We start from the raw sequence: 14,224 nt of genomic DNA on the forward strand, positions 1-14,224 counted from the left end.
AAGATCAACTATGTGCATATACTGATTAAATAAACTGTGAGTGTGCCAGTTTCCGATAACCAATCTACTAACTTAATAAGAACCTTTGTGTCTGGGAGTTGAAGCCTATGAGAGGTGCCTTCTCCCTTAGCATGGGTTAGCTCTTCTTGGATTAATGTGAGATCGCGGAAGTGAGAGGTGGCTTCCTCCAAATGGTGATGCATACGTATGTTACCCTTGTGGGCCGCACTGTTGATATTAGGTTGTGGCCTTGTGAACATAGGCACGTTGATGACCCATGTAGGAGGGGTCATAGAAGAGAAAAAAATCGAGCACCATGGGGGGAAAGGCAAGCACTATAGAAGGTTGGGGAAAATCCACATCGCAAATGCATAGGGAAAGGGGTAACACAATAAGAGTCACAACCAATGTATGCCACCAGTAACATCCATGAGAAGAGGGAAGGAAGACTGCAAGAGAGAAACTAAGCAATAGAGGAAAATGCACGTTGTAATTATCAATTGTATATTAATTGAGGGTGTAGGTTTGGTATTTACGCAAGTGATCAATTTTTTTGGGAATTGGGTGAGGAAATAGGGAATTCCCCTATTATTTAGGAACTCAATTTCTCCTTAATTGTGTAAGGAAATAGGAGGAAGTTGGATGCTTGAATTGACTAAGTGTTGGCAAAACAGGTCACTCAAGGTGTGCTTCAGAGTTGAAGCAAGTCATTGTAATAGTTTATCATTCTCATTTTATTAATGAAAAACAATGGAAATGTTTTTTCCAGTTGGGTTCCCTATAAATTATTATGTTCTTGTTGTTTTGATAATTGCATGCCATTACATGTGTTTCTAGATTATGATTTTCATTCCGCATAATTGTAATAAAAAAATTGCAATCTTTTATTTTCAATTCAAATTCATCAATAATAACCAATTTCTATTAATTTCTAAATCTACTAACCTCCCAATTTAAAACTAAACTTGTTGTAATGTTAACCAATCAACCATTAACTTTGGTTAAGCAGTAAAGCGCCGAGTAATACAAACTTTAATTTAAAAAGAGAAACATCATGTGCCTGTAATCAAGGACTTCCACCTATATAAATCCAGTATCTGCCACATTCATAAGAATGCCAAACACTACCTTTGGAACCAACAATTAAATAAAAACTATATTGTAGGTTTAACCTGATATGTTGATATCGTATAGCAGGACCAACCAGTATATCATTGACGACAAGTATTTAATCCATTAAATCTTAAAGGAACTTAATACTCAATTAATGATTGGACATATATTGAATAGAGAGATGTTAAAGGTTGATGAGTAAAGGTCCAAATTTCCTCAAACAAAGGTAAATATTATATATATATATATAGAGTTATGGAGGCAGGTTACAAAATTGCGTTTTAATGATTATATATAGAGAGTGTTATGGAGGCATGTTACAAAATTGCATTTATTTTGTTATTTTAATGAAATAGGAAAAAGTAATATTTAAATTATTATTTTATAAATAATAATAATTATTAATTTTTATATTTATAATAATAAATCATAATAATAAAATTATAGAAATTTAATTTAATATTGAAAAAAGTAAAGTTTTTATAAATTTATAAAAAACATTAAAGTTTGAGTGGGCTTAATGGTTAAGAGCATGTGTTTCTTTTTAGGAGTTCACATGTTCAAAACGAGAGAGGTAGAGTATGTATGCCTTTCTAGACTTAGTAGTCAAATCGTTGTGTCCTTTGTCCATTGTCCCACAAACAAGGGGGTCGCATACACCAATTTGGTGTCATTGCCTGTAAAATTGGATAATAATAAAATGTTATTCGGATAATAATAGTAATAATAAAATGTTATTCAAAAGAGTTTCAAATTAGATGCTAATGGCAAAAAAACAAGGGGGTCTCATACACCAATTTGGTGTCTGTGACTTTAAAATTGGATAATAATAATAATAATAAAATGTTATTCAAAAGAATTTCAAATTGGATGATAATGGCAAACATGTAAATAAGTGAGTGGAACTAGGATTATTTGTTTACGCAGTTTTTTCCTCAAAAAGAAAAAGAAAAGACAAATCTAAATACTCTAGTAATTTTTTAGGGTGTCGAATTGATTTATGCATTCAAAAATACAATTTAAACAACAACAAAAATTCAAATATTTAAAATTAATGGCTAAGAGCATGTTCAAAATGAGGGGTAGAGTAGGTATGCCTTTGTAGACTTAGCACTCAAATCAATGCGTGGAGGTAGGTCCCTTGTCCCACAAACAAGGGGATCTCATACACCAATGTGTTTTTGACTTGGTCGTAACCTTAAAATTGGATAATAATAATATAATGTATAGAAATACAAACTCTAATTTTAATAATTAAAACTTTTAGGATGGGTAGAAAATACAAAACTAAAAAATCTATCGTTGAATTGACCCAAAAAAATCAAATTTATATACTAATCTAAATTTATTTATATTAGGTGTAGTCTAACTTATGGACGAAATAGCAAGAATGTGATTTTTTGTTATTTAAAATATATTTTAGAATGCATAAATGGATTCAACACCATGAAAAACTCTTGGGACACTAAGATTAAACAACTTAAACTTAAATTTTTAAATTTTTTATTAAATTTGTCATGAAAAAAACTATTTCATTTATAAATTAAACTACACTTTTATATTATCTATCAATAATTAATATTTAAATATTTATTTTTGTTATAAAAAAATAAAAATAAAATTAATTTATATCCAAAAAAATATATTAAAGGGACGCAAGAACTAAACCAACCAAAAGAAAAAGAAAAAGGAAAAGGAAAAAAAAAAAAGAAAACCACCCCATGCCATGTGAAATGAGAAAATTATTGTGGGTCTTTCAACAAGGAGAAACCTAAAATCATTGACCTAGATGACTATCAATTATCAATTAAGTTCATGTAAATTTATTTGTTAGATGACAATTAACTAAATTCATATAAATTAATGTGTTCCCTTCATATATGTTATGCCCTATCCTATGGATAATGGTGCATGTTTCCGTGTTAAAGACCTATCCTATGGATAATGGTGCATGTTTCCGTGTTAAAGACCTATCCTATGGATAATGGTGCATGTTTCCGTGTTAAAGAAGTTATGCTTTGACGAATATTCTGGTTAGGTTTATGAAATATTAAAGAGATGCCCACTTATTCATGGAGTTTATAATTTATTTACCCCTTACCAATGTACCAAAAGCATTACAATTTGTGTACACTATTAACTGATATGTAAGCCATGTGAGACTCTCTTTCAATTTGATGTAAATTTCATGTAATGATTATACATATCTTTTTTTTCAAAACCCTTGGCCATGTAAGTGGCATAGCCCATGGGCGCAGCTGTCGAGTGGAGGTGTGCCAGTAGCGCTATCCAACCATTGATCGGGATGGCGGTCTCTCGGCCTATTATCTAAGAGCAGGTGAGTTTTTCTGTCAAATGCATGTTATCTTAAGACCATCCAAGCCACGTCTCAGCTCACCATGCACGCTATGTCCACCAATCTACACGGTACCTGATATCTGTCAAAGGCTCTCTGGATGCCTTTGATCTAGCTTCGTTTTAATCTGCTGGCGAGCTTTCTGTCCGAAATTTTGTCATCCTTTTCTCCTCCCTGCATACTGCTTACGCAGTGGAGGTTTTCATTAGCATCCGAAATCTCTCTGTGCATGCACTCCATCACCTTTCAGCTGATTCTCCTGTGATTCTGGTTGGGTTTGTTTTGGATGGTTATGATGTTTCTCCTTGACTACCAATTGCACCCTGCACTCGGCATGTCTGCGGCTCCAGGTTAGTCTCACTTTTCCTCTTATTATCATTGATGTCATAAAAATATTTGTGTCAAAAAGGAAAACACAGAGCTTAGGAATTGAGTAAATCTCTCTCTGTTTTGCTTACAGTTCTGTTTTGGTTTTATGGTGTAAACTTAAAGAAAATACAGAGGCTGTTTTGTGATAGTAGTTTTGCACTGCTTTTAGTTCTGGGTTTTTCCTTATGAATTCTTATGTCCGATAAATCATCCTCAAACTGGTCATGGGTTTCGGGCTTAAAGGTTCAAAATTATTTTGTCATTTCCAAGCCATGCTCAGATTTTCGTTTTAAGTTGGGGCCCTGGTGGTGTGTCTGCGAGATTTTCTGTTGTTGCCTAGTCTGTCCCGAAGAAGCATCGTGAGGTGTATCACAATTGCTCTGTCCTTAGACTATGATCAAATCTTGATAGGGAGGATTTCAGGAAGCAAAACTGAAATTTCCTTTCGGAACCATGTTGACACTGGTATGATCTCTCTGGTTTTTCCGGTCCAGAAAATTCTCCGGGAGGCTGGAAGCAGTCTCGAGGTACAAGCTCTAATTTCAGAAAAAGATACATATCTTAGTTTAGCTCAAGAAGGCATGAGTTGTTCTGAGTCTGGATTTAAAGTTTTGTCTCAAGATAGGAAGATCTCCGAACTGTAGTAGAGTTCCTTTTGCTCTCGTTTTCACTCCACACTATCCTCCCTGGTCTCTCAGGACCGGATCTTTTCCGGGGACACCAGATTCTGGTTTGTGGTACATGTTTTAACTCTAATTCCTTTATCAGGACTTTCTCGGGCAGAATCCGTTAGATCCATATCTGTTGCTTTTCAGGATATTTAATCCTCGTCAGGATGTGAGTTGCAGTCCTAAAATAAATAGAGCCGTCATATTTCAAATATCCTTCTACTCTGCCATAAATCCAGCTCATGATAGCGTCATATGCCTTTTAATAGGGGGACAACTGGTCTCATATTTGAATCCTATCCTTCTTGGGAAAATGTTTTTTGTTCTCGAGGCTTCCTTGCGCCAGTACTTCAGTCAGATGCGAGTTATTTGAACTTTCTTTCTCCATGTATTTATTCAGATTTCACCCGTCTTATCAGCTTGCAGTGTCCAACACATATCCTTTTTGGATTTCCTCCTGTACCCATGAGATAAGGTTTAGGTGAGCTATTTATGAATGGATTATCCGTCGGACACGTCTGCCATAGAGGCAATGATACATGCGGCCATCCAAGCGGAATCCCTCCACGACAACGCCAAGTTGTCAACCAATTGGCAGTCCACCCTGGATGACATGGTGATTCACCCTTTGGGCACACAAGATGACTTGGGTGGTAACGATAGAGTAAAACCGCTGCGAGGAACCAGCAAAACCGTGATAGAACAAAAAGGAAGGGCATATGATAAATATCACTCAAGGAAAAGTCAAAAACCTGTAAAGATTACTCCTCCTCCTGCAGCCATAAAGATTGATAGTGCTCATCTGGCGAATCGCATAGGAAGCCTTCAGGAAAATGCCCTGGTAGGTCGGTGGCATTTCCCGGAGATGGATGACCAAAAGATGAGAAGTTGGCTCGAGACGCAATGGAAACCATTGATAGGATATGTCCCCATCGCGGCTAGATTATTAAAGGAGTGGTATTGCTTTCATTTCCTTAGTGCGGGCAACCTGGAAACCATTTTGAAGCAACAGTGGGTTTATGGAAGAAGCTTTTTGGCATTACATAGATGGTATCTGGGTTATAACCCGCTAATGAATACCCCCTCCAGTAACTTGATATGGGTTAAATTACCCAGTTTTTCCCTGGAATTATGGTCAAAGGAAACTTTGGCAGAGATAGGGAATTCCATAGGAAGGTGTGTTTACGTTGACCCGTGGTGCTTAGGTGAGAAAGACAAAAGAGTGGCTTGGATTCTGATAGACAAAGCTTTCAGAGGTGGTTTCCTGGACCACATAGATATCTTCTGGAGGGAGTTAAAAATTAGACAGAGGTTGGACTTCTGGGAAGTCCCCTTTAGATGCTCAGCTTGCCATCACATGGGTCATCTTATCAAGAATTGCTTGCGGCGCCTTATAAGAAGTCGAAAGCATCATGGTTCCCATCATTTCACGGAAAAGCCTTGTAGAATAAAAGCATCTTCCTCAGATTCGAAGAAATTAGCATCTCCAAAAAGCCAGTCCTCTCCTGGACCTGATGCATAGCTAAAGGCATCTTTTGATGATCATCTGCAAACTCCACCATCGCTCAAAAATTCTGACCCTTTGTATAGAATTTCTCCCTCGATGCCCCCTCTGGAGACAGCCTCTAACCATGAACTTCCTCGTCTCCCGATCCCTCCATTGGAGCCATCCTCTGATCATGAAGTCCCATATCCTCCCCCGATTCCTCGACCTTTCATAAACATTAGAAAGGAGGTCCATTTAATCCAATCTTCATCCCCGTCCCCGATTAAGAATAAATCTCCTCTTGGAAAAGGGAAAGAGCCTCTGATTACGCCCACCCCTGTTAACTCTCCTATCTCATCGCCCTCAAACTCGATTGGTAGTGATCTGAACTACCTTTTAAGCAAGAAACCTTTGGAGCTCAAACCCCTCACCATTCATAAGCCCGGAAATTGAAGTCCTCCCTAGATAAGCCCCAATTCTGCAAGTAATATTACGGTAAGGAGGAAAAACAATAGGGGCAATAGACATTACAGGGGGAGGGGTGAAGGAGCAGGTAGAGGAATCAGTAATCTATCCCTCATCGATATACCCATCATTGATATGACTGAAGAACAGCCCCTTAGAGCAAGCATGGTCGGAAAGCCTTCTCAATGAATTTCATCATATCAGTGAACATTAGAGGTCTGGGGGCAGACCTAAAGTATGTGGCCTTAAAGAATTTTTTCCTGTCAGCAAGCCCCAAAATCATTTTAATACAAGAGACCATGCACCCCTCTTCTGTAACAGTTTCTTATTTCAGGAAGATGTTCCCCTATTGGCACATTTCTGCTTTGGACGCAAACGGCCTTTCAGGCGGTTTGGCAGTGTTATGGGATCCTAATTGGATCACTGTAAAAACATATAGCTGTCTCGCGGACATCCTTATCTCGGCTCAAATGAGGGGGCATAAATGTCCAATAAATATTCTGAATATATATGCTCCCTATAAGAACAGACTGTCATTCTGGGAAAGTCATTTCGCTTCAGAAATTTTTGATGTTTAATTTTTATTGATTGTAGGAGACCTTAATATCACCTTAAATATGGACGAAATCTGGGGCATCAATAAGAAAAAGGATCCCATTGCTGACAGAATTAAGAATGAGCTTCTTAGCAGGAACTTTGTTGACATCCTTCCTCCCAAATTGCTCCCGACGTGGGAAAATGGAAGAGCCGAGAAAGCTTATATCGCCAAGAGAATTGACAGATTTATTCTTCATGCTAGTCTAATTGGCAAACTAGGCATGCATTTTTCATCAATTGAGAATGTCTTCATTTCAGATCATAGACCGATTATGCTAGGATGGAGGGGAAAGGGGTTTAGAAAAGGCTACTCCTTTAAATTCAACAGAACATGTTTAGAAGATCCAGAGTTTAATGATATCATATTAAAATCTTGGACTGAGATGTCGTCACTCGAAGCTCCTCCATGTTTAATGACTTTCAGGGACAAAATGGAGTCCATTCGAAAGGTGGTAAAAGAGTGGCAGTTCAAAAAAAGGCTAGCGAACATAAATGATCTCAGGGAAATTCAAATGGAATTAGATAGAGCTGCGGAATCCATGGCTACACATATGTTATCTTTCAAAATGAGATGTCGATAAAGGAGCTCCAAAAGAAAAAATCGAAAATTTTAGAACAGGAAGAATCTTTATGGAGGTTAAAGAGCAGAGCGATATGGATGAAGGAAGGCGACAGGAATTCAAAATTCTTGCAAATTTTCGCCAGCTCTAGACGCGAAAAGAATTCTATATGGAAAATTAGTGATGGAAGAGGTGGTTTCCTATATTCCCAACAGGACCACAAATGGGGCGGTGGAATATTTTGAAAATCAGTACAAGAGGTCTGAAGAATGCAAGTTTCAGGATATTTTGTGGGGCATTGAATTCCCCGGATGTTTGATGATTAACTAAATGATCAAATCTTCCAGCCAGTATCTGAGGAGGAGCTGTTAAGAAAAATGAAATCTTTTAAAAGGGACAAGTGCCCGGGTCCAGACGGCTGGACGATAGAATTCTTCATTCACTTTTTTTATCTTTTAAAATTAGATATGTTAAGGATGGTGGAAGGTTCCAGGATGTCAAGAAGTATCAATCAAAAAACCTCTTCCACTAATATAGCACTCATTCCTTAAAAGGGAGATGCAGAATCCTTCAAGGATTTTAGACCGATTTCACTTTGTAATATTTCTTTCAAAATTATATCGAAGATCATAGCTGAAAGAATCAAAGGAAGTTTTTCAAAATTCCAAAGGATCAATACGCCTTTCTAAAGGGAAGAAACATTTTAGATGCAGTCGCAAGCACACAGGAAGGTCTGTTTGCTATACATTCTAAAAAAAGTGATGGGGTCATTGTCAAGATCGATCTCTGTAAGGCATACGACTGCCTTGATTGGGGCTTCACCAGGTGTCTGCTCGCAAAGATCGGTTTAAGAGCCAGCATGATCAACTGGATCATGGCCTGCGTTGAAAAGGTGGATTATGCGATCCTCATAAACGGATCCCATCTCCTTTCTTCCGCGCGCCCAGGGGTCTTCGCCAAGGATGTCCTCTAGCGCCGATTTTGTTTATCCTCGCTATGAACACGCTTAGCCTTCATATCAACAAGGCTGTCAAGGAAAACAAGTGTCGTCCTCTAAAAATTTGCAGAAATATTTCAATATCACACAACTTATTTGTTGATGATATTATTTTATTCGGAATGATTTGCAGATTCACCTGGATATGCTTCTACGAAATCCTAAAAAAATTTAAAAAGGCTATAGGATTGCAAATAAACAATGCGAAGTCAACAATTTACCACAATGATATCAATCTGGTTGATGTTGAATGGTTAGCTGACCTTTTTGGAATTAAGGTGCAATCCATCAGTCATGGTATTAAATATTTGGGTTTTCGGATAAAAGCAAATGGATACTCAAAGACAGATTGGAATTAGATTTCAGACAGATATTACAAGAAGATTTCAGTTTGGGAATATAGATGCCTTTCTCTGGCGGGAAGAGTGACCTTGGCGCAATCAGTACTAAATCAACTCGCGGTTTACTAGGCACACTTATATTTTTTTCCTGCGAGTATAATTCAAAATATGAATAAACTAACAACGAATTTTATTTGGGGTGGCCAAGTGGAAAGAAGGAAATATCATCTCTCAAAATTATCCAGTATTTCATTGCCAAAGAGTATGGGAGGATGGGGTTTGCTCGATATGCACACTTTTGGGAAGGCTCTTTTATGCAAGTCTTTGTGGAGAGCGATTCATGGAGAAGGATCATGGAGTTCCATTATTCAGAAGAAATACTTGGGCAGGAAGGACTTAACATTTTGGTTCAGGGAGGGAAGGATCGGTGCCTCATATGGTTTTTCAATTTGGCTTAGCTTTCGTAAGATAGAAAATTATTTCTTCAAGAACTTAATTTGGCGTTTCCAAACTTGCAATAAGATCCTTATCGAGAAAGACCAGTTCCTGTGCGGCGCCGAGGAGATCTATGTGCCTGAATCTTTGTTAAATTTCTTTAATAGAAGGGGTCTTTTCTTTTGGGACAGTTTGATTGCGGGCTAGCAGGGATCTATTCCACTATGGAAAGATGCAGGATTTATGGAAAGATGCAGGATTTATGGAAATGCCAGATGTGATAGCCCTTCAATGGGAACATATCAGGACGTGCATAAGAAACTGTGGCATTTTTCGCTCTTTGGAATCTGATTGTCTCACCTGGAAAATTTCGAAAGGGATGAACACTGTTCGTGTCAAAGATGTATACCAGAATTTAATTGGTCTAAAGCAGGCCTCTCACAATCCTATTTTCCCTCGCATTTTTTGGAAGGTGGGTTGCCCGCCCAAAATGATCTTCTTCGCTTGGCTATCATTCCACAACAAGAATTTATCGTGGGAAAATTTAAAGAAGAGGGAATGGCACGGCCCCGGTTTATCTCCTATATGCAGGTCAGAGGAGGAAAACAACGATCATTTATTTTTAGAATGCAAAAGAACTCAGCAATTATGGCATGCTTTGGAGAGCTGCTATGGAATTCAACACAATTTCCACGCTTCAATCATTGAAGCGTTTCTTTGGTGCAGTGAGCAAAAGGAATCATGGAGAACAACTTTCATTATCACTCTGTGGAATATTTGGAAGTGGCGCAACAACTCTATTTTCAACAACAGCAAATCCCCTTTCCTGGAAATCTTTTTCAATATTGTTTCTCAATTTGAAGCACTCCCGCAAAAGACCCTCAAGGAAAAAAAGGATGCCTGTAATGATCTCTCAAAGGAACACACAATTTATCCAAGGGCATACTTCGATGGAGCTGAACAGAGAGGCTCCTGTGGCCGTGGAGTTATTATTATGGTAAATGAAAACAATCAATTCTACATTCATTGGAGCGGGGGGAAAGGAACCAACAGTAAAGCTGAGGCGATGGCCCTCACTGGCCTTCTAAAATTTTGCGTCTTTCTAAATATCCAGGATGTCTCAGTTTTTGGAGATTCAAAAGTAATGGTGGATTTCGTCTCAAGAAAAAATTATATTCTCATGCCACACCTTGTAGGATGGATGGACAGGATCAATTTTTTCTGGGGATGCTTGGAAGGTGGATCTATTCATTATATCAGCAGGGCTCAAAATCAGCAGGCAGATTCGCTCTCAAAAATAGGTCTTCATTCAGCTCCGGGTTCGTGGTTTCTGCAGGTATCATATGAAGGGAAAAAAATTTCTATTCAAGAATTTTCTTTTCCTGATTTCTAAGTTTATGCAAGCAGCCTCGCAGGTTCTTTCTCTTCGCATTTTGTTTTATATGACGCTGTATCTGTTCTGATCTCCGCGGAAGTCTCCACCTATGTCAACTATTTCAACCAAGGATATCTTGTAACTGGATGTATTTGTCTATGATCTGTGAACCCTATGATCTAAGAATATGCTGTAGCTGGATACTTGTCTTTAATCTGTCATTCTCCTGGCAGGTGTTTTTATTGGAAAATGTTCCATGTTTTTTTTTTTATTAGTATGATCCAAAGCTATGGGTCGTCTACAGAAATTGAATGTATATATATGTCTCTTTATATTCCTCATATAATACAATATCATGCTTTTTCGTCCTTAAAAAAAAAAAGAAAAAGAAAAAGAAGAGGCATAGCCCATACTATATTCATATCAAATAGGTATATACGTAACTAATTGCAGGTTCTTTCATTTGGGGTTTCTAAATATAAATGCTTTTGTCTCATCTAACCCTTTTAAATGCTTGAATTTTATTTTAACCGAGAAGATTATGGAAGTTTTATTTGCGTTTGTTTCGAGGAGTTTGACTCCATGAATTAAACAAATATTTTTCATATTCAAAATGGTGTAAGGGTGATCCCTAAATTTAATTTCATGTGACAATGGGGTTAAATATTAAATAATTGCAAAAAGACAACACAATTCTGATGATGTGTTCCTTTAAATAACAAATATTTTTTTTTAATTTTTGTAACTTTATAATTATTATGGAAATAAATAAATAAAACTGGGTTTGGAAAAAATAATAAATAATTATTAGGAAATTAAAAGTTTTTGAATTAGATATAAATAAATAAAATTATTAGCCGAGATTCGAATTTGGATGTGGGAAAAAGATAATAACTAATTATTTGGAAAATTTGAAGTTTTTGAAATAAATATAAATAAAAAAATACTACTCAGTAACTAACCGTGGAACCTGGGTCTCCCTTCGTAAACGATTGCCGATTTGCGGGGGACCGGATCGCCCACTAACAAAAATAATGGAGAAAGTTTGACCCCGTGATCATAAATAATCCACTTATCAATCGCTAAAAGGTTGTCATTTGTCGTTAGCTTCACGGCTCATGGCTCAGCAGTAAGAGTTTGATTTTATAAATAAATCAATAAGTTTTCAGATTATTTTAATTAGTTTGAAGTTAGATGTGAAGTTTTTTTTATGATATTGTTGTCAGTTGTTTTGATACAGATTTATTTTTTTTCCAATTTTGACGTCAGGGTTATATCAAGTTCAACAATTTATTATTAAATAAATATATAAAAATATTCTGAAATATATTTTAAAATAAATCAAAAAAATTTAAATATTTTAAAATAAATAAATAAATTATACAGTAGTAAATTAATAATTAAAATACAAATTAATTTAAATTAATGGCTAAACACACCACATAGGTAGGTATAATAATAAGGTTATAAACATATTATCATTTTAATATAAAAATATAATTATAAATAAAAAATAAAATATATATATTATAGATTTTTTTAATGTTTTTTTTTGTTCTCGTGGAAAAAATCGTAATTTCCATTAAAATTGAAAATTACATTTTGTAGATGCCATAGCATATGCATATGTGAGGCGATATAGCCTGACAGAAAGTAGATAAGCAAAGGAACAAAAAACTAAGAACATGTGTTCCACGCAGGGAGCACTAAGATGTCAATATGGGGGAAGTCAAGTTTTCCTCCCCTTTTTCTTCTCAACCTTACGCCACTCTCCTTGGGACGGTATTGTGGGAACAAGTTGAAGTGGGTTTTCAGCGCCTGATCAGGGGTTTTCCTTGTCAGAATCAGAGGTGTCTGATACATGTTGCCTTTTGGTTCCGCTAATTTCCATTATTTCTGATGTCTTTTCCAGTTGTGACTCCATAGGTTCTTGCGGAGATGTCTTCTGAGTTTCTGCTTGATTGTTCTCATTTGGGATGGGGTCTTCCTCCTCATATTCTCCCTCCTCTTCAGGATCTAGTGGGGGAAAATTCCAACCCTTTTGGTGTTTTCCGGTTTTCTTCTTCCTTCGGCTATCTTTTTTATATTCTGGGCATGCATTTTGTAGGTGTCCTGTTTGCCTACATATTCTGCATCTGAATGTTGTGTTTTCATAGTCTAATATCTGTGTCCAACTTCTATCTTTATGCTTCAGCTGTATGTAATCTGGTAAGCCCTTACTGAGGTCAACTTCCACAGAGATGCGTGCAGATGTAAAAATTCTTTCTTCCATTCTTTGTGTGTCCATTTTAATATATCTGCCAATGGTATTGCCTATACATGCGAGAACCTTTTGGTCCCAGAAGTGTATAGGGAGATTATGTAGATGTACCCATACTGGCATCGTGGAAACAATCATGGTGTTGGCATCAAACTCCGGGAACCATGGAGTGATAAAGAGGCCCGAAGATCCCCAAAACCAAGGTCCCTCCTGTATCACTATGTCTCTTATCTCTGTTGTTTGAAATTTGACTATAAAAAACCCTTTGGAGCAGAGATGAATCTCACAATTTAGAGTCCATTTTGTGAAGATCCAATGAAATAGTTCAAAGGGTTTTGGCCAAAATCCATTGAAACGACAAATGATGGCTTGCATTTCATAGTCATTACATACCTCATCTGTTTCTGATATATCTATTTTTAGTTATGGTGTATAGTTCAGTTGCTCCACTATGTATGGACTGGGTACTATTCCGGCCTGCTTTGGAGCTGTTGTAGGAGATTTTCCCCCTTGTAATATGTTCTTCAAAGATATTCCTTCATTCCTATGCTGTTGATGTGGCTCTGGATTGTGTTTTGTTTTTATGCTTGATCCACTACCTCCCTCTATTTGTTTAGTTGAGTTGCTTGTTGCTGCACCTCCTCGTAATCTCAGATTGAGTGTTATGGTAGATTCTAGCATGATGTTGTATTCCTTAATAGATCTGTAATCCTGTAGTGTTCTGCCCCCAAATAACAAATGTTGTTGTCCTTTCGAGTAGCTGATATGATAGGCAATGTTATTCTTCAGATTTATAACACTGTTTACAGCCTGAACCCAAATCAAGGTTGTTTTCCCCAAGGGAGTTTTAATGAAAATTTGGAAACTTTGACCCGCCGAAACCGGCACTAGCGTTCAGGAACTGGGGTCCGATCCAAGAGTCTTCCCCCATCACATATGCATCTTCAGCTTCGTCTGCCGTTGTGGTCTCGCAAAGGGCGGGTATGACATTCACAGTCGAAATCCTCTGCGACAAGAAAGCTTTCACGACTAGCTTCGAGGGGTCATTGGACCAAAGGTTCATGATGATGATTTAGTCTTCTGGTGCCTAATGGGCATCTCCGTCTGTTGCCCAGGACATCCTACTCCATAACGCTAGATCTTCGTTGTTCATCTTACCTTTAAGGCCTTCTTCTGCAATTTGTGGTTGTAAGTCATAACTG

The 14,224-nt window shown here is 37.2% G+C and overlaps 1 protein-coding gene across 1 annotated transcript; it reads left to right on the forward strand.

Moving 5' to 3' along the window:
• The first annotated feature begins 9,619 nt into the window (after positions 1 to 9,619).
• LOC149152865 (uncharacterized) lies at positions 9,620 to 10,850 on the forward strand. The gene is made up of 2 exons (XM_089443624.1): positions 9,620 to 10,706; positions 10,795 to 10,850. The coding sequence occupies exons 1-2, from the start codon at positions 9,620 to 9,622 to the stop codon at positions 10,848 to 10,850; spliced, it is 1,143 nt and encodes a 380-aa protein (XP_089299750.1).
• The last annotated feature ends 3,374 nt before the right edge of the window (positions 10,851 to 14,224 follow it).

Source organism: Pinus tabuliformis, chromosome 9 (genome assembly GCF_031772625.1).
Source record: "Pinus tabuliformis cultivar Carrire ecotype Pingquan chromosome 9, CPIR1, whole genome shotgun sequence".
Lineage (NCBI taxonomy): Eukaryota > Viridiplantae > Streptophyta > Pinopsida > Pinales > Pinaceae > Pinus > Pinus tabuliformis.

Bases quoted from the DNA above. Each gene is read 5' to 3' on its own strand.
- LOC149152865 (XM_089443624.1), top strand. From the start codon at position 9,620: ATGCAGGATTTATGGAAAGATGCAGGATTTATGGAAATGCCAGATGTG. The intron at 10,707-10,794 runs GTTCGTGGTTTC...TTATGCAAGCAG, and splicing joins AGGTCTTCATTCAGCTCCGG to CCTCGCAGGTTCTTTCTCTT.